Genomic DNA, 19,941 nt, shown 5'->3' with positions numbered 1-19,941 from the left:
AACATTTCACAGCAGACCTTAAAGTGTCTCCAACCAAAGAAAATGTAGTGTTTTAACATTTTAAAAAACATTACTCATTACAGATTTAACAACACATAGTTACACACTTTGGTAAAGGCCCTGAACACCCACACAGGTACTTCCACTTATCTGATCTCTCTTAGGTTCAGATGTACACAAGTTATTTTCTGTTCCATTGTCTCGACATTTATTAGAGTTCATATTTTTTCTGCTTTTCAATGCTTGGGCCAGAATCATAGTTCAAATATTACATTATCGCAGAATCTGAAGATTTACAACTGTACTGAGGCTGAATTTCTATTTAACTCACAGTTCAAATATTTAAGCTTTAAGTTATACATAACTAACAGCATGGCTCTTTGATTGTCAGGTAGGTGCCATTACAGATGATGTAGCATCTAGTTTGCCCTCAGTCCTACATGAGGATGAAGAATTAGAGAACGGGCAGAGTGGAGGGACAGAGCTGCTGCTAGTGATGCTGCTGAGGCCAGGGTTCCTGGTCCCAGCCAGAGCTCTATGATACTACATAATATTTATACAGAGACCAGACAAAAAAGAAGATTGATTGGCAAAGGGTAAGCAAGAAGGTTGAACTACCTGAAAAAAAAAAACGAGCATTTCACAAGTGTTTTGCTTGTTGACCTGAAAAAGTATGACTTTTACAAATTTGCCATCATCAATCAAAACAACAACAATTGTTTATTTGGGTTCATACTGTTTTAATAGTAATAAAGCGGGTTCAGCAGTTTGAAGTTGCTCATCACTTTGTGCTAGAATGTTTATTTTTGCTCAGTGGTCACACATGTTTGCAGCCAGACTGCTTTATAGTTTGATTGGTGTTGCTCATTCATATGAATAAATATCAGGACCACAGATGAACAAATCATATGGAGCTCACCCTCCGCTGCAGAGATATGGAGCGCTGTCCGAGAATCATAATCTTTCAGATCCATGTCCATGGAGGAAAGAGCAAACCTGAAATAAATAAATAAGTCAGTCAGAAATAAAATACAGAAACATTTCATTTATGTCTCAGAGAATTAACACAGATAGAAAAATGTGCTTTTCAAAAAGTCATTATTGTGAAACTTTTGCATTTACTGTCTGGTTTTTTGATAGAATTGTGAATAGTTCAACTCCAGTTAGAAGAAGGAGTTAAAAAAAATAAACCAGACTAATATAGGAAGAAACATTAATGAATCTAGATGCTTAAAAATGAGGGAATATCTTTTCTTTGCTTTCACTACCCACGTCTGGTGTGTTAACATCCTGAAGACCATCTGTTATACAGGAAAAAAATAATTAGGTTTGCTGGTACCTTCTCAGAGCAGACACATCTCCGCTGTAGGCGGCGAACATCAAATTGAAAACAAACTTGTTCTGTAAATACAGGAAAGAAACATGAACATAGAGGCATGAAACATAATAAAACAGAACAAACTGACAAAGCAACAAACCCTGTCGTCTCCATCCTGTCTGCGAGGGTCCTGCTTCTTTACAAAGTGCCTCAGGTTGTCATAATTGTGGAAATTAAAGAGTGACACAAGCTCCTGTCAGTGATAAGATACAATATAACAGTTAGATAGCATAATTTCTATATTTTAAGACAAGGAAAGCTATAATGTGAACAAAACAAGCTCTTTATCAGAACAAGACGAACACGAAGTTGCTACATCATAGGAGTTAAAACATTGATACTGATTGTTTGTGTCTGATCTTTAATGTTTTCTCCATGTTGGCTAACTTTTATTTAATTAGCCATTACATGTAACATTTGAAAATTTCAGACCAGACTTGCCTCACAGAAGTGTATTCCCCGGACGCTGTTTCCAACTCTGTCGAGTGGAGGAGACCAACACATCACTCCCATGACATTGGGGATCACCAGCAGTATTGCACCTGACACCCCAGATTTGGCCGGCAAGCCAACCTAGAAGATGATAGCAAAAGGCGGGATGTGGGATTGGTTTCCTACAAATGAACAAGTATTTCCTTCACAGCTATCACTCTGATTCATCTTTTAAATGTTAGCTAATCTTATTTCAGTTGTGTCAGAGGGGTGGTGTCATAGTACTCACATGGAAAGCCATCTGGCCAGAGAAGTCATACATGCCACAGGAGTGCATGAGACTCAACGTGTTTCGTACTGCCTCAGCACTCAGGACGCGCTCGCCTGTGACTGGACAGATCCCTCCGTTGGCCAGGGTGGCAGCCATTATACTTCCTGACTCGCAGGTCACCTCGATGGAGCAAAGCTGTGACCAAAAGAGGATCAGTTCATGGTCAAAGCAATTGAAGCTATTCTCATCACAGTTCAATCAATATCAGGCTATGAAAAAGAACAAAAGGTTATTTTATGAAAAACTCCATTCAAGGCAGCAGTTCACCTGAAAGTAGAAGTCCAAGGCATCGATCATGTCTGCTCCCGGAGGAAAACACTGGGGAATGAAATATGATCATCGTGACTATTTGATTGACTGAAGTATGCTGACCTATCACTGTTCAGATATACTACACCAGATGATTGCATAGCGACAAAACCGAGAACATTCTAGGCCAATTCAAAATGCTTTCTCTTTGTCTGGCACGTCAACTTGTTTCTTTCACTCTTTCTTGAGAGACCAGACCAGGGAATATTCTTCTCAATAACAAAGCTCCCAGATAATGTGTGGGAGATGTTTGGAGAGGTCACGGAGAAGGAATCTCAGTTGGCCTCAATTATTGTTGGTCTGGCAAATGAATGGCAACAGTGAATGGAGGGACTATTTATTTTTACTGGAAATCTAAAAACATTAGAAAAGATTTAATTGTACAGTATACTGTGGCTAGAGATGATTGTAGAACTTTCAAAACATTTCAAAACAAACAAACAAAACAAAATATAATGAAAACCACATAGAGGTCAAGCATGCTTTTCTCACTTCATAAAGAATTTTTTTTTAATTTTTACTGGACAACAATATGTAGGTTTCGAAACATTAGCCAGTCCCTACCATTGTAAACGGCTTTTATATGTAGAGCAGAAACAATCAGTCAATTCATTGATTAGTTAAATAACAGAATTGACTGATTGGTTCAAGTAATTCCTTCTCTAGTTTCAGCTTTTCAGTTGTTTTCGGTTTTATTTTTGTTTGTTTCTGTGTTTTCTGACTGTAAACTGATATAAAAGTGTTGCAGCTCTGTAGTATGTAGGTAGGTAGGTATTTAAACATTAACCTTTATCTCAAACAGATGCAACAGAAAATAAATTTCTAATCCAACACATTTCAACTTTCTGTAACTGACCTTCTTCTCTTTCATATAGTATCCAATGGCAAAATTTCTGTCGCCTGTTTCTTTTTCCGACTGGAACCTGAGACGGAGAGGCACAATGGGTCAATACTGAAACATCAATAATGCAATAGGGCAGTGGACAGGCAATTTGCCTAACACCATCTTTCAACTGTTAAATGAAGATATATTAACATAAAATACCTCACAGTGCACTTACGTAGCATTGCTAAATCCCACATACTCTTGGCCTGCCATCTTTTTCACAAACTCCATAACCTTGGTGAACAAAGACCAAATCTTATGGGTACTGCAACATATCTCTGACCACTGAGAGGTTCATATTCATAGTTTTGACAAAGAAGAAGCTGCTAATACTCACATAGTCAAACTTCTCTGCCTTATTTGAACGAGGCTGAAAATAAAGCGAGAGTCACTTGTCTGTGTAAACATGTGATGCCAAATTCAGAACCACTTAGTAGATTTCAGTACTACTCATTACACAGTGTGAAACAATACACCAATGTGTCACTGACTGCATTATTTAGTGTCCCATTATCAGCTGTTACAGCACAAGGAAAGATAGGCAGTGATCATTAACCACAGAGCTCAGGTGGTGTTCAGGGAGACTCACAAAACAGGACGACAGCTGACAACTGACCCTTTGTTTTTCTATTTTGAATCTGTACAGCAAGCATTTAATATCTAAAGCAGCCATATTAATTTAGTTCCATACATTTGGATGTTTTAAAGAACAACTGGAAGAAAATATTTTAGTATGTTCAAATTATATGACCTTTTATAATAACAGATTTGCTGACTACCATGAGCAGAGTATGGCAAAATGTAATTATATTCCACAAACTCCATGACCAGTGGGAATCCTGTCGTTATCTGAATATAAAAAATGGAAACAGTACTGAAACTCATGTGACTCCAAAGTAGAAGTAATAACTTGCAACATTTTCTCTGTCATTGACTTTTCAATAAAAGGAGTGTCGTTTACTGTATCACTATCACATCAACTATCACATGTCAGGCCTTACATGCCCGTCTGTTTACCTTGATAAGAGAGCTGATCACTATGGCTCCAGCGTTCACCATAGGGTTGTGGGGCTTATCTGAGAGAAAGGACAATGAGATAGGAGACAACGTAGATGAGGCGTTCATATTTAAGAGCTTTGTTAAAGCAGAGTTTATTATTTAGCATATAATATTAGAGAACACAAAGCCAAATATAAAAACAAATTCAATCACAAAGCTGCTTCTAATAATTATCAAGTGTAATCAGGTCTGTTTGCATCTTCTAATCTGAGCTTGCTAGATGTGCAACGGACAATTATTTTATGATTCTGATTAGCTTTGTGATCAATCTTTGTTTCACTCGCTAGTTTTTGATTATAAGTAATATAATCATAACAAACGTGGACAACTCCCCATATTTTTGTAACAATGGTAATGAACTCTAAAAGAAAAGCAGCAAATCCTCTCCAAACTAATAGTTTGAGCTCTGGAGTTTGTATTATTATACAATTGTCCACTGTAAAGAGGTAAAATTACCTCTTTAACAATATTTACAATAAGAGAAAGTGCAATATAACTTTTGAGCCACAGATGCATTTCTTGCTTGTTTTAAACTTTTAAAAAGATATGATGAAATAATTCTCAGACTCAGCTCATAACACTAATGCAGTCAATAAATTATTTAGATATCTCACAGATTTCTTTCACATGCACTCACATCAGTGAGGCCTTACACACCTTCATCATCGAGCGACAGCATGTTGAACTTGAATCCACTGGGCTCCATGCCAACATAACGGTGAACCTTCTCTGTTCCCACCTCATGGACGGCGATGGCGTACTGCAGGGGCTTCACACAAGACTGCAGGCAGAACGGCTGCTTGGTGTCACCCACTGAGTGCCTGGAGGAAGAAGAGAGAACAGAAATGATGTTTCCAGACTCACTGAACATGAAACACATTCACTTTGACAGTCACACCAGGAAGATGTACTACACAGTCATATCTGTCAGCTACTCAGCAGCAACACTGGGGCAGTTTGAGGGGTAGATGTTTTGCTAAAGGGCATTTCAACGGTACACATAACAAAAACAGTGAGCATTATTGATAGCTATTTCATATTTATCCTCTGTTTCTTGAGGCCTAAAAATGCAATGATTGTATCAATATACCACAGAATCAGTATCAGTTCTTAAGCTTTTGATCTTCCTTCAAAATCAGTAAAATCTAATTCGATAAACAACATTATGTCACTTGTTTTTAAATCAATGCTTTACAGCAGAGCTTCCAGATGGACAGTGAACAGCTGCAATCTGTAGGTGTTGTTAGATAATGTAAGCTCAGTTAGTTAGCTATGCTGCCTGGACTGTGAGCTCAGAGCACCGGGGGAGTGTTAGTGTTTGTACTACTTGTGAAATAGGTGTACTTGGGCTCAGCAAAGGCAGAACAAGGCTAGGCCGAAGACCTAAGAGGACGAAACTAAGACACTAAGAAGAGGAAACTAAGAGAAAAAGAGAGAGTGCCACTGGATAAGAGAGCTTGGTGAAATAAAAGCCTGACAGATGCCAAGCTGGGCTTCTTGCTGTTGGAGTAGTAAGTTATATTACAGTAGCTGGGTGCTATGTCTTGTATTGTTGCACTTGTTTGATGTTTAGTTGTTAGCAAGTTTTTGATCAGAAGTGTAGAACTGTCCATATTTATAACAGTGGCAATGCACTCTGAAACTGGGGCCTCCAAATCACAAAAATACCAATTACACAATTTAGTCTGCTAAAGTAGGAAGATCATGTGATATGGTTGAAATCCCCAGAACAGCTACTAGAGATTATTTTTGTGAAGTACATTTTTACCTCTGGCCATCCACTGTGCACAAAGACACACCCCACAGTTCTGGGCTAAACTTGGCCAGCTGGGGAATGTAGTCTGCAACCTAAAGCCAGAATACACAAGAGAACAGTTAGTTTAACATGAGTGAGTGAAGGGTCACAACTTGAAGCAACTAATAGCAAAACAGGCATTAGTGGAAGAGTGAAACGCAGTCAGGATTCCTACAATTTTTATCTGTTTACTTGTTCCAAACATCTTTAATATCAAATGGGGCAGCAAGCATTTAAGGAAAGTCAATATTTAACTGTATTTTTATTTACTTTTGTTTTTATTCACTCAAAAAACCTTTCCATTTCTATATCACGAGGAACAAGCAAAAAAAACCAAACACCCACCTTCCCATCACTCTGTTTTTGCACTGTGTGGTAGATTTCATTTATCTTCTGTACAAACACGTCAAACTCAGGGATGATGAATTTCTTTCTGAAGGCCTGGATCAGGAGGACGACGTTTCCACCTACACACCTGAAAGAATAACAACATAAAGAAGACATACTCAGGAGAACTTAACAATGAAATACTCTCTTTGAGTTTACAGTTTTTATAGTTTCTCAACACCAAGTTCACTTTTTCAAAACACTGTCAGCACAACAGAAGGGCAAATGACGCGTAATCAAGAACTTGTGTGTTCTAAAACTAAGACAGACTACGTGTATGGGACAATGTGGCGTTTCACCATCTCTTTCAGTAACAGAGTGGTTTACAGGCCGTCCCAGGATGATGCAACTTCTCCTTCCACCTGACTCTCCATTCCTCAACCCCATAAAGGAAATTATTTTCCTCTATGAAGGTGGAAATTTATCATCAACAACCACATCATCAGATGTTCCTCTCGGATACAGTGAATGTTGGATACCTTGACATGTTTGCAGCAGATTGCCAGGAATGGATGTGATCAGGCATGCAAAAAGATGTGTGTTGCAAGAGTGGACATTATGTGATGTGGATGAGAACTAGTGGCCAAATGCAGAGTTTAGGTTTGACTAGCACGGTTCCTGTCCTGTACAAGTATGTATAATGACAGATTAGCATTGCATAATGCAGTGTGTAAAAAAAGATGCTCCTGAAGCATATTGCAGCATGTCTAAATGATTTCTAAGGCATCACAATCCATTCAATAAAGAAGTGCTCCTCTTTTTGTTGAAATTAAATTGTGGTTTATGCTAAATAATTAAATAAAAGATCCTTTTACAAAGACAACAGTGATACATATTGTAATGTTTCCTGTTGTTAGTGCTTTTTAGGTCATTGTGTGAGTGACAAAGTGTCATTGTGAGCAGACAAATGTTGTCAGCGTTCTGATACAAGAGTTGATTCTGAAATACGTAGAAAGGGTTTGGTTGCACCAGTGAGACTAACTGCTGAACTGCATGTCTATGAAGAGAACTGTGCGAACAGTTTCATGGAAAGTGAACCTAGTACTGTGGGTATGTGTGTTGGTATGTGTGTGGCGAGCAGCAGCTGTCACCTATCAGTCTGAGCAACAGGCATTTGCTTTGATCAGATAAAGCTAACATGTCCTGATGAAACACTGACTTCCAGCCTGCACTGAACTGCTAACATGAATGATCAATAACAAGGAATGAAAACGCAGGCCCAAGAAGTGAATAAAAATGAACAAATTATCTGAAATATTAGATTTCCATGACATTACACTGGTGATTAATACTGTGTGTAAAACCTGATAATCTTATCAGGTTTTTAATGAATTGCATTACATTATATAACCTATTTTATATACATGGAGGCCTGGATTGGGGGTTAATTGCATGACCACCTGCAGACTACCAGAGTTCATTCATGAACTTTCAGTCACTTAAGATTAAAATATTAATTAAACTGCATTACATTATAAATGTGTTCATAGGACTGTGTCAACTTCCTGTAGTTCTGATTATTCATATTGAGCACATTATTCTCAAACTTAGAAATATTCATAATCTTCATAAAGTTTGTGCTGAAAACAAAAAAACAAAAACAAAACAATGGCAGAGAGACAATCACGCAGCAGGTCACATTCAACAATCCTTCATTACAATGGATTGTTGTTGGAAGGTCAGACTAAAAATAGTTTGGTCTAATTCCTCCACCGGGTGGTGAATGGAAAATAAAACATGCTGAGACAGTCAGCACTGAGATACAAGAAGAGCAACACTCCCTCAAACAGCCAGGCACTGTTGCTCATTAAAGCTGTGTCCCTTTATTTGAGTTGTTGTATTACACAAATATTTAAAATCTCTCATAATTTATGGTCTTTTGACACATAGGTAATAAAACCACAGCACATCAGTGTCTATGTTGTGCAAAATATAATGTATAGTGTGTGTGTGGCCTTCTGGTTGAAGACATAACTGAACTGATTGCCAGGTGCTGCACATTGTACTCAAAGAGGCAGTAAACCTCCTGAGATACCGACCGTGGATCACCTATAGAATGATACATAGCAGAATATGGTTTGTGGTGATGCAAAGCAAATGTATATTTCCAAATAAAATGGAAACAGGATGATCACAGTATGCTGTCTTACTGTTGTTGTCTATTAGTTTATGATTAACCACTTGTCCATCTCCTCCACTGCCTCACCTGTGGAAAAGGTCTCTGTCCATCATGACCTCGCCAACAGATTCCTTCACAGCCTGTCGAAGCTTCTCCATGCAGTCCTTTAGACGAGGGTCTGATGGGTGAAGGCCAGTTTTCTTCAGTGCCTGCAACCAACAATGGACCAGATGAAAACATAATACCTATACAAATGTATATATATATATATATATTTATATAATATATATCTCTCTATAATATCTATCTATATATATATATATACATATATATATATATATATATACATAGATAGATAGATAAATAGTTAGGTGTTTTGTGATTGGTGGGTGTTTCTTTAGATGCTTACTGAGGTAAAGTATGAAATGGGGACTTGCTCTTTGCCCTCTGTGATGGTGTAGAAGAGCATGTCCTCCACTCCAGAGCTGGGAGACTTTGAATGGACATTCCTGATGAAGTGACGAGTCTTTGTGTATTATTCACTTACAGACATAGCAGTCTGAAAAATTCTAATCAAGTTACTTTACAACAAAACAAACTTCAGATACATGACTTGCATTGTATGACTGTATTCGTTTTGTACATGTTTTATGATTTGCAGCACTAACTCTAATGTCTCGTGTTTCTTTCACCCTCACATCAAACTGCTGATTGCCTCATTGCACATTTTGCCTGATGTGATCACATTTATAGCACTAACTGTGAAATCCGAGCTGAATTCCCCTTCATTGGGTGTTTACATAATTACTCTGTGCATCACTTGCCCATAATATACAGTAAAACTATTCATATATTTTGAAATACAGTGTTTGGCTGTAACTTAGTAACTTTTACTCCTCTATATTTCAGATCGAAATATCATACTTACTCATACATTTGTCATAGATTAAACAATATTCCATCTTCTATATGATTGATCCAAAATGATCTAACATGCATTTTCTCATTATATTTTTATTGCAGGACTGTTTAGTTAACATTTAATAACTTTTTTTCCACAGTGTGGTATTTATACTTTTATTTCCAGTAAATAATCTAATATGTGTTAACAATACGAACAGGTGGAGTGTGTAGATGTTGACACCCACATATGTTCATCACACACAAACAACTCACATTTTCAAATGGAAAGGATCCAAGTGCGTAGGCGGTCTGAGCAGGGATGCCGCTGTTGATTTTGTGCTCAGACAACATGCTGGCTGGATGATGAAATCCTTCTTCAGCGCGTCTTTATTTCTCACGATCAGTTTTACGGAGTTTGACAGACGCAGCGCTCTCAGACAGTTCATGGCTGCAAACAAACTCCAGCCACAAACCGGCTCTGACACTCGGGTGTACAGTGGATACCGGCTGGTCTTCTTAACGTTACGTCCTCCTCTGTGGGGTCACTGACTTTCTAATGATAAGAGGGAAAGTTTTGTTGCCTTCAGGAGTAGTCGGGAATTTTGACTCATCTTATTATCCTTACCTTGTGATTAACCCCCTTCATGTGCTCTAATATACATACAATAGCTCTGCACTACTTTACTTTAAAAATAAAACTGGACACACAATGATATGGTAATGACAAAACAAGTGCAATGAGCTGTAGGTGATTTAGTTTGTTTTTAAAAAAGGGTACTTGAAAGCAGCAGGAGGTCTCGGTCATAAATAACAGGCACGCCCCCTCGTGTCTGTGCAGCTGTCACTTGACTGACAGAGAAAGTAGCCAATCAGGAGTTAAACGTGTTTTGGGAAACAAAGAGCTGCCACGAGGGCTATATGGTGTCTGTATATATAAATATAAATATAACCTTTTGTGGACTTAGAATTCAGAATTAGACAGTATCAGAGTATTGAACAGTACTTAGATCTGATAAAATTATAACATAAGCTCACTTCTGTCACTCACTCTTTAAAGTATGACATAGTCTTTGACCTATTGTGTAACAACACAGGATCAGCCAGTCAGCTTCTTGGTTTATTATTATATTCATTATCACCCGGTGAACCTGTTCAGTACAGGTTCTGTTGTTTAAGTTATAATTAATTGCACTGATAGCTTTAATGAACTCGCTAAGCAACAAAGAAAGTTATCAAGACGAATAAAAGCACATTGAATGTAAGTGCACACCATAAAATACTAAAGACATGACGAATTCAGATGTTACACAGATGATTTACATGCTTGTATGAAACCTTTGTGATATACTTGGTTTTTCATAGACAAACACTACGTTATTATGCTTTTTAGAGAATAGAAACCAAATGGTAAAATTTCAGTTTCAGCAAATAAACTGATGTCAAGCAGGCAGACTGATCCTAATAAGGGTGAAGGACGTACTTAAACGTGAGTATGAAAATAACAACAAAACATCAAAATCATTAACGTCATGCCACTCCACTTTATTAGGAGATTTTAAATTTTAGTTAAGTCAGCCTCACCCCTCGCACTAAAATCAAAACATGAAAGTCACCGATGTGTAAAATTTTTTATACATCTTTGTTCACATTACACAAGGATATTCAGAAACCATCATCATGTGGCTACACATTGTTGTAATTGTGGATAGTTATATATTATACATATTTTCATTGTATTTCTTTAATTTGTGTCCACAATAAGCTGATCTTTTTTGCTTTCGAGAAACAGTTTCTTGATAGTAAAATCCTGATTATTTAACCTCTGATGGTTAACAGTATCCAAATCAAGGGACGATCGCAGGAGTTTCAAAAGGCACAGCATAGTGTTAACAAATAATAAAAAATTCAACAGAAAAGTGTATAATACAGTCTCATTCTTTTTTTATTATTAATATTTTATTATTGTAGCAAGCAAACTTTTACATTGCAGATTATGCACATATAAATATAATAACTGCAACATGAGATCATTGCTTGGCTGATGTAGATAAGGAATATGGGTATTTCGAAAGGCAAAAAAAAATTATTTCAACCTCTGTACTGCATCAAAATGACACAAAAGAGCTGCTAACTTGGAAGAAATATTCTCAAAGTCATTACACGCTCTTTGAAGGACGAGGCAGCACAAGCCACAGCCCAATATCAACCACGCAGGAAGGCATGTAAGAGAGGGGGATCCAGAGAAACTTGGCATCCCAGCCAGCACTGTATCTGGTGCGTGGGTAGGCCGCAGTCAGAGCGTGCTCCATGCAGCTGGTCACCTTGGTAAGGTCAGTGTCACAGACAGCATTCATGATCAAGCGCTGTACCTTGATGTCTGAAAATTAGAATCAGTTAAAAGATATTAAGTACTTGCATGTATATTGAGTGAGATTTATGATATTTTATAAATATATAAGATATATAAGCTATAATGAACTTGCATTTTGACATTTTGTGTCCTTAATATTATGTATTTCCTAATTCATATACAGTATATTAAAGAAGTAGCAGAGCAGCTTATTTGGAGGAATGTGATTTTTATGTAATACAGGAAAACATGAATGCTTTCCAGATTTTGGCATTCATTGTCATGTAGGTGACATATTTCATTAGAAATTAAATTCGGATTGAGATTGTGAGATCAAAATCAAAAACATAAATGAAACAGAGATAAACCAATGAAGTGATTAGCTGTCCACTTACACTTATCAAGATACTTGTCTCCATAGCTGGCTTGTACTTCTGGGCTGAGCTGGTTCCACAGGCGGTGCAGCTCCCTCTCGAGGGGATCGAGGCTTGTCACCGCAGTCTTGAAAAACCCGGGCTCAATAATACACACATTGATTCCAAAGTAGTGTATATCTCTCCTGAAAACAGAGAAATAGACAAATATACAGCAGTAAGGTTATGTGTATAAGGTAAGTACAGCTAAGTTAAATCATTGAATAACAGGGAGAAGGACATTCTTCTGTGTCTGCTCTCACCAGCCAGTATCCGTCTGCATGACATATGCTGAGGCAGATAAATGTGTTACTGTTTCTCTTTTATATACGGAAAATGTTCAATATAAATCCCTGTCTGCAAAACAAATCTCCCTCATGGGACGCTGAAGATTATCAATAGCTATTTAAGAGAAAAAGACTAGCTGGCTCCATAAAATATGCTCTTATTTAAAGCTGTTGAGGCTGTGTAAGTCTTACCTGAGGCAGTCAGAGAAAGACTCCACTGCAAACTTGGAGATGCAGTATCCACCTCCATTTGCAGCTACCCTGCCCAGCACAGATGCTACATTCACAATGCGGCCATGAGCCTTTTTGACGAGGGGCAGAAAGGTCATCGTCATGGCAATCACTCCATTCATGTTAACTTTAAGTGTGCTGTGGAAATCCTCCACTCTCATCCACTCTGATGGACCCATGGGTAATGAGCGTCCAGCGTTGTTCACAATACCCCAAAGCCCTATGAAGGTAATGCAATGTATATTTTGTGTTAGAGATCTGCCTTGTCATCTTCTTTTCAAATAATGCAACATCATCTCTCACCCTTATCGCCGACCTCCTTCTTGGTCCACTCCATGGCATTTTCGATGCTATCCTGACTGGTCACATCCAACAGGACAGTCTTCAAATAAGGCCCCGCTACCCTCTTCAGGTCATCAGCTCCCTTTTCTGTGAGACAGCCAGCCAGTACACGGAAACCTTTACGATCAAGCTTCTTACACAGCAGGTTTCCAAACCCTGAGTCGCACCCGGTCACAAAGACATATTTGTTACTAATGTCCTCAATCTCCAGGCTGTCTCTATACAGCCACACGATGAACCACAACACCACTAAGGTACCACTGATGTACAGCCAAGCATTTTCCCTGAAAGAGAACAGAGGGGAGAAGTTCTGACAAGAGGAAGGCAGAGATTCGAGGTTTAGAAAGTATTCTGTAAGACTGGAGGTTAAGGCTTAGACTACAGCTACTAAATTATGGCCAAAGATTTAGAGTAGCATGATTTCTTACCCTAAAAAGTCGTAGAAAAACTGTGTGTCCATGCTGCTTCTAAGATTAGAAATGGGTATTTAGTCACGTGGAGGACTTGATGCTAGCTGAAAAAACATGTTAAACAAATGTTACTAGGTATTGACATGTGCAAACTGCCAAATCTGATATTCAGGCACTAAAATGACCAAATCCCTACATGATTTCATTTCACTTGGATACAATGAGTTTGTTTACTGAGAGCCTTAGTAGACATGCTTTCTATAGAGAACTGCTCTGGGCACATGAGAAATATTTGGATAATACTCTTATAGAAGAAAGAAAGGCATTTGTGAGGGAGGGAGACCCAAGGAGTGAAGGGGGCATTGTTTTGAAGCATAACTTTAATGCCTGTGACAGAGCTGCTTAAGCTTCTCGTTGCTGAAAACCAATTAGTCATCTGGCTTATTAGCATGAAAAACAAAAGAAAAAGATATTTTGATCGGTCATGTTATCTGTGATATTAACATTGTCTGCAAACTTAAATCAGATACAAAACCCTATTGTTGCTGTAAATTTAATAAAATAAATAAAATTAATTAAATATAGTTGATATATACAGAGAATACCTCAAATAATATTGATCAGGTAAAACTAATTATGTGGATTCATTTACACATAGCAGAAATTCACAGCAGAAAACTATGAGCATTACTCATATTGGAGGTTGAAGTAATAATTGTAATTCAGTGGCGAGACAGATAATTTTATAAAATCTATATTTTCCTACCGTTTTCCTCGTTTTGAGAAGTGATGGATCCACACAACTTATCTGTCCTCTTCCCTTTCCCTTTCTAGGTATTCTTCTGTGTTAACTCACGGAGGCTGGTCAGAGAGAAGCTTTATCCCTGTTGTTTATCCCTTAAGACAAGTCCGCCATTGGTAATCCCTAATCTTTAAAAAAGGGGTGGGAATTACAGAATACGTAGAAAATTTTCTGTACACAATGTGAACTTGAATATCAAACATAATCATACCTTACAGTATGTACCATACAGTACATGATCAACGTTCAAATCATGTCAGGTTTTTTTACGTACCAGACAAGAAGTCTTGACTATTCCTTTTCTTTTTCAGTACCTGCTGGTTCCCGGAGTATACAGGCACAATAGACTTTATGTTTTAAGGGTGTTAAAACAATTTTATAATAATCTCACGTTAAAGCCTGGAGCACCTCAAAAACATGTGCATAATCTCATTGTATGTAGTTTTTTGAGCATACACAATATATGCAGTGTACTGTGTAACATTTGCCTTGAAACTAATCAGCTCATACTGCTGATGTTGACAGTAAACAAGTGGCCATTGTAAAGTTGGCTGTATTGTGGTATAATGAAAAATATCTAGCATAAAAATGAATTGCTTCACAATCATTTCCTCCATGAAAAACCTTAAAGTTGCCTTCAGGACGTTTCTGTCAAAATGTTGGCTTACACATAGTTTTACAGCGAAGATTTATGGTTACGGGGACAAGAGACATTTCTATTCCACATGAAGTGCAAACTGGAGGATAAAGTGTATTATGAGCTGGTTTCTACCATAATAGTATGCAGTTATTGTTTACCAAACACGCCTGCAATTATATTACTGCACTAAACAGGCTCGTGCATTGTGACATAACTTTGCTTCACGTCACACATTCCATTAATTGTCCAATCACCACAGCCAGGCACATACTTATCCAGTTATTGTATTTAGTGGCTTACTAGTAGTTCTGTTGCAAAACTTTGTTCCCACATGATAAGATCTTGAATGTCTGTTATAATTTTTGTCACCTGGTCTTTCTGTACAAATGAGTCATTATTAAGCCATTGGCCAAAAGACAATCCTTGACCCAGAAGTCATTTACAAACAAAAAGGTTTTCTGTGTATTCCTTAATTTTTCCAAATGAGGTTCTTCATATGAATTTATTTATTTATTTTCAGATAATAGCCATTATGAAACCATGTGTATATTTAAAAAAACAAAAACAAAACACCAGTCTGTGTTTTAACTATTATAAACAATGTTACATCACTGAATGGCAACAACATTTCAAGTCAAGTTGTCTGGCAAAAACGGTAGTCATCACTGTGCACAGGCGTACAGTGAAGCCTTTCTAAAAAAATCATTTTAGGAGACATTACAAACAAGAAGACAGGTGGCTCTTAAAACTATTACAAGCAAGTGAACTAACTTGTTACATGTAACGCCTCCCAAGAAAAAAAAACAAAAACAAGAAAAGAAATAAAAACATACCGACTTCTCATTTTTTTTACTCAGTAATTAAATTACTGAAATGTTATGTAGTCACTACTAAACAGACGTTGGACACATTTCATTTTACACTCCAGCTTAACAACTTAAGCATTAAATTAATTGTCTTCTCAAAGTAGCCATCAGCATTAGCCTGCTCAGAGAGGCATGCAGATGAGCCAAGTCATTGCTGCTTGCATCTTTGCTGATAGGAGTCCCAGTGTCTTTAGTCTCAACTGCAAACATCCCACCATGAACTTTATGAGGAAGCAGATTGAAGTTGACCCTTGTGCACGTACTCTAGAGCTGTGGCAATCGTTCTCATGTCCATCTCAATACTGCGGGCCCAGTTCTCCACATCCCCAATTTCCTGTTTAAAATACAGTGGAGAATTAGTATCACCACAGTGTACGTTTACTAATATAAAGCTTTAAACGTTGCCTGGCATTCTTTCACCCTGTAAAGATGAGTAAATTGCAGGGGGAGTGGTAACTCTTTTATGAATTACTTTTACCACCTGTCAAATCCACACAGATCTAAGTCCTAAGACCTGTGTGAAGGCCCTTGAATGAAACTAATCTGCTTTTAGTGGACCCACAGTAAGGATTGCCTTATTGCTTGAGGAGAGTAAACTGCCATGACAGCCAAGTAAATCTAGCAAATCACTTGCCTGATTGAGCAATGGTAAAAAAGATATAGTATTTTTAAGCTGATAATTGAAGTGACTAAAGAAGAGTTGTACCTCACAAGAAATGGTGACAGTGGAAAAAAAGTTTAGTTGGGTAGCATTAAAGAATGTGGGTGAAACTTCAGCTATGTGTTGTGCAGTTTGCCGCCTGTTTTTCAGACATGTCAAGTTTCGCAAGTAAGAATTAAAATGATTTGTATAGAGGCAAGTAAACTGACTTCAGGCATATATAGTACAATAAAAAGAGCACTAATTAATCTGACAGCTGAGGGCTTATAAAATGTAAATGGTTAAATAAAGTTGATATTGTATAAGCAAATTACATGACAGAACAACCTCGTTTTTAGATTCATTTCTTGCTGATACAGTGTGTCCTACCTTCAGGGCCTGATTGAAACCCTCCACCATACTGATCCACTGAGCAGTTTGTTTGGAGAATTGGCTCGCCTGCACTTGGAGAGTCTTCACCTCGTGATCAAGCTTGCGCTGGTTTACGTATGCCTGAGCAACTCTAAAATAAAAACAGAAAACAACTTTGTAAAGTGCTAAAATATAGTTAATACATGAAAATCAAGCACATTCCCCTGTGACATGTAAGACTTACTAGTGAAAACATACAGTATTACTCAAACTAACTAAGACTAAATCTTACCAAGTCACTAAAGGATTTTAGCCATAATCCTTTCTATAAAAGGAACAGCACAATAAGCAATGGTAGTTACATTCCAGTCTTGTTCTTTAAGCTGATTGTCTTGTTTCATCACAACTTTCACAATGTTAATAATCTTTAAAAAATTCTTATTTGTGGTTGTGTCTCGCATTAGGCCAATTCTACTCTACAAAGAATGGATTGATTTAGTCTATTTGTTCAGAAAGAGGCGTTGGTGGTGGGAAACATAAGGAAGTCAGCTTGACTGAATCTTTTAGGGAATCATGGTAACTAGTCAGGCTTTAATAAACATCACCTGTGACTTTCATAATGCATAAGAATCATTTAGCACGTGCACTGTACCAGGAGTAAATGCTCCATTGTCCACACCATTGTCACTGGACAAACAAAATTAGAATTTGCTCTGTACTTTACTTATCATCAGATAACAAGCTAGCTGAAGACATCGCAAACTAAGGTCAACCATCGACAAAGTGGCTGTAAAAGATTAATACCTCTGTGGAGAAATGAGAAAACTAAACAGCTAAAGAGAGTTGCAAAGCAAAAAGAAATTGGAAAAAGAATAAATTGATTATAAATCCTCAACTGACGGTTCACAACAAGGCAATTAAACACACAAGACAAGCACACTTCTCAAAATTGATAGCAGAGAACCAGAATGACCCCAAAATCATTTTGTTTCTATGAAAATTTTTACTATTTTCTGACATTTCTTTAATTATACCTAGAATCAGAAAAGTTACAGACAGCCCTAATTACTGATGTAATTCAAATGTAGTCAAATAATCAATTAGTCTTTTGTCTTCTGTGCAGATTTGTATGTCTGAGAGCCGGGTGGCAAAGGTTTTGGACATGAATCTTTTAGATTTATGTGAAGTATACCTTTTACTGGGACATAACTCTACTTAGTGAAGATGACTACACATCCAATGACCAACAGACCCTTTTCACAGCACACACTGTGACATGAAATAATTAGTAGGGTCAAGGCAGGTGTTTCCAATGAGACGAATTAAGGTTCAGGTCCATTTATTGCAGCAGAGACTTGAGTCAACATGCACCACAGCAGCACCCTGACTCTGTGATCTAATTAGTATCATTGGCAACAACAGCTGCTGTGAAAAAGGTCTATTCCTCACCTACTTGTTATGGAATTTTCTATCCTTAGGTTACACGAGGTCACGTGGGGGCCTTGAGGTCCTCAGCAGTATTAGTTGTTTGGCTTTGGTTGGGAACAGTAGATGCCAGTCTATCTCAACACTGTGGTGGCCAGGGTCGAAGAGACCTATTGCTGCCTTCCTAGTCATAATAAATAGCTTGTCGTTGATGATCCAATCTGCATAAACATCTGTGTCTCCAGACGAGAATGTGCTGACAATAACACCTGCATGGGTAAAGACATTCTCTTTGACTAATTCTAGGCGTATAGTATTTGTGTGTTATCTGTAGGGGTTTAAAGTCTGACCATCAGCATGAGTTTGGCAGAATGTGAGACCGACTCAGGCACTTCTGATGAACTTTGAGAGTGTCTCTAATTCTCCTTGGCCAAGCAACAATAAATAATACAGCATAAGACATCAGAGGCTCCTGAACACTTTCTTCCCTCCTGACCTCACCATTGACCTTTGACTTCAGCAATTTCTTCACAATACTATACTAATTAAACTGAACAACAACAGGGCGTCCGCTAAACCTCAGAGGGGGGAAGCTGGATTTTCATACCCAACATTGAGGTGGTCCACCAGGGCTTCTGTCAGACAGGTGGCTGCAGAGATAGCCTCACGCCTGCGTCTCTCTGTGCAAAGTTAAAAAAACACATTCAGACAAATCAACAATACTCTGGCTGACCTCTGTAAAACTCACTCTGCTTTGTTTTTAGCTTCTGTTAGCACGACAGACAGCTGCTTACCTTGCAGCTCCTTTCTCTCATTTTGCTTCGCCTGGTGCTCCTTCAGTAGACGAGACAACATCTTTAATGTTCGCTGAGATTATTTCGCAAATGTTTTCTAGGTGAATAACATGACTTTTTGTTTTTTTTTAAACGAGAAGTTGGAGGTGCTACGTGCTAACAGCTGACTACGGTATCTGGGAGCTATCACGAGACCAAGCTCGAGGACGGACAGGAGTGGGCGTGCCCGACAACAGCGCCATTTACCATCAGAAATGTAGTTTTATTATTGTAGTTGTTCTATTAATTAACGTAACACACACTGTGGGAATAAACGCAGCTTTAACATTATACGATAGCACACAATTAAGTGCACAGGAGTGCTTTTTTATTTTAATAATTTAATTGCGACTATTTCTGTTTTGGTGACGTCAATGTCAATTTGAACGTCATGCCGTTTTAGCCTTCAAAATAAAATCGGACTTAATCAAAAATACGAATATTGCTACTGTTAGCGCTACTACCACCACTACTAATAATACATAAATAAAAAAAAAAGCAACAGCCAAAGCAGGAATTAAAATAGCAAAACGAGTTTCTTCAGGCAGGCTTTGAGCCTACAACCATTAATGTGGCAATGAAAGATAACACTACTGTTTCTGTTTTAAAGACTATATAAATTCGTGATAGACACGGAGGCAACAAAAAAAAAACCCCTCAAAATATTTAATGCATGTCATACAAAAGAAAACATTATGCTGAATCTCGTTCGCTAACATCTGTTGTAGTTT

The 19,941-nt window shown here is 37.8% G+C and overlaps 3 protein-coding genes across 7 annotated transcripts in view; all 3 read right to left on the bottom strand.

Moving 5' to 3' along the window:
* gls2b (glutaminase 2b (liver, mitochondrial)) overlaps window positions 1-10,321 on the bottom strand; it is a 13,819-nt gene extending 3,498 nt beyond the window's left edge. The window contains exons 1-17 of one of the 2 annotated variants that reach the window (XM_019258147.2): window positions 10,225-10,321; window positions 9,873-10,152; window positions 9,106-9,205; window positions 8,784-8,905; window positions 6,536-6,665; window positions 6,164-6,243; window positions 5,053-5,216; window positions 4,354-4,412; window positions 3,674-3,706; window positions 3,512-3,570; window positions 3,307-3,373; window positions 2,409-2,459; window positions 2,100-2,276; window positions 1,820-1,951; window positions 1,479-1,571; window positions 1,340-1,401; window positions 920-996 (exon numbers count right to left, since the gene is read on the bottom strand). In XM_019258147.2, the coding sequence (XP_019113692.2) occupies window positions 920-996; window positions 1,340-1,401; window positions 1,479-1,571; window positions 1,820-1,951; window positions 2,100-2,276; window positions 2,409-2,459; window positions 3,307-3,373; window positions 3,512-3,570; window positions 3,674-3,706; window positions 4,354-4,412; window positions 5,053-5,216; window positions 6,164-6,243; window positions 6,536-6,665; window positions 8,784-8,905; window positions 9,106-9,205; window positions 9,873-10,045 (1,579 nt within the window). In that variant the 5' untranslated portion in view covers window positions 10,046-10,152; window positions 10,225-10,321. Of the gene's footprint in view, window positions 1-919; window positions 997-1,339; window positions 1,402-1,478; window positions 1,572-1,819; window positions 1,952-2,099; window positions 2,277-2,408; window positions 2,460-3,306; window positions 3,374-3,511; window positions 3,571-3,673; window positions 3,707-4,353; window positions 4,413-5,052; window positions 5,217-6,163; window positions 6,244-6,535; window positions 6,666-8,783; window positions 8,906-9,105; window positions 9,206-9,872 lie in introns of both variants that reach the window. The other variant, XM_027279879.1, reaches the window with a different exon arrangement.
* Window positions 10,322-11,175: 854 nt separating this feature from the next.
* Window positions 11,176-15,417, bottom strand: rdh5 (retinol dehydrogenase 5 (11-cis/9-cis)). 4 transcript variants are annotated; one of them, XM_027279210.1, is made up of 7 exons: window positions 14,646-15,417; window positions 14,399-14,562; window positions 13,651-13,736; window positions 13,184-13,506; window positions 12,842-13,100; window positions 12,345-12,508; window positions 11,176-11,976 (listed from the first exon to the last, which is right to left on the bottom strand). In XM_027279210.1, exons 3-7 carry the CDS (start codon window positions 13,680-13,682, stop codon window positions 11,756-11,758), a joined length of 999 nt encoding a protein of 332 aa, XP_027135011.1. In that variant the 5' UTR covers window positions 13,683-13,736; window positions 14,399-14,562; window positions 14,646-15,417; the 3' UTR covers window positions 11,176-11,755. The 4 variants fall into 4 exon arrangements, with proteins under 4 accessions (XP_027135011.1, XP_027135010.1, XP_010733040.3 ...); XM_027279209.1 differs by having other exon boundaries at window positions 14,399-15,417; XM_010734738.3 differs by having other exon boundaries at window positions 13,651-13,689; window positions 14,399-15,417.
* A 157-nt stretch (window positions 15,418-15,574) lies between these two features.
* Window positions 15,575-19,401, bottom strand: bloc1s1 (biogenesis of lysosomal organelles complex-1, subunit 1). Its single transcript, XM_010734736.3, has 4 exons — window positions 19,172-19,401; window positions 18,985-19,057; window positions 16,971-17,103; window positions 15,575-16,274 (listed from the first exon to the last, which is right to left on the bottom strand). The coding sequence occupies exons 1-4, from the start codon at window positions 19,230-19,232 to the stop codon at window positions 16,164-16,166; spliced, it is 378 nt and encodes a 125-aa protein (XP_010733038.1). The 5' UTR covers window positions 19,233-19,401; the 3' UTR covers window positions 15,575-16,163.
* Between the last annotated feature and the right edge of the window lie 540 nt (window positions 19,402-19,941).

The sequence above is a fragment of the Larimichthys crocea genome, chromosome VI (assembly GCF_000972845.2).
Source record: "Larimichthys crocea isolate SSNF chromosome VI, L_crocea_2.0, whole genome shotgun sequence".
In the NCBI taxonomy this organism is placed as follows: Eukaryota; Metazoa; Chordata; class Actinopteri; family Sciaenidae; genus Larimichthys; species Larimichthys crocea.
Note: the sequence above shows the minus strand (reverse complement) of the source record. Positions and strands in the feature narration are given on the sequence as shown.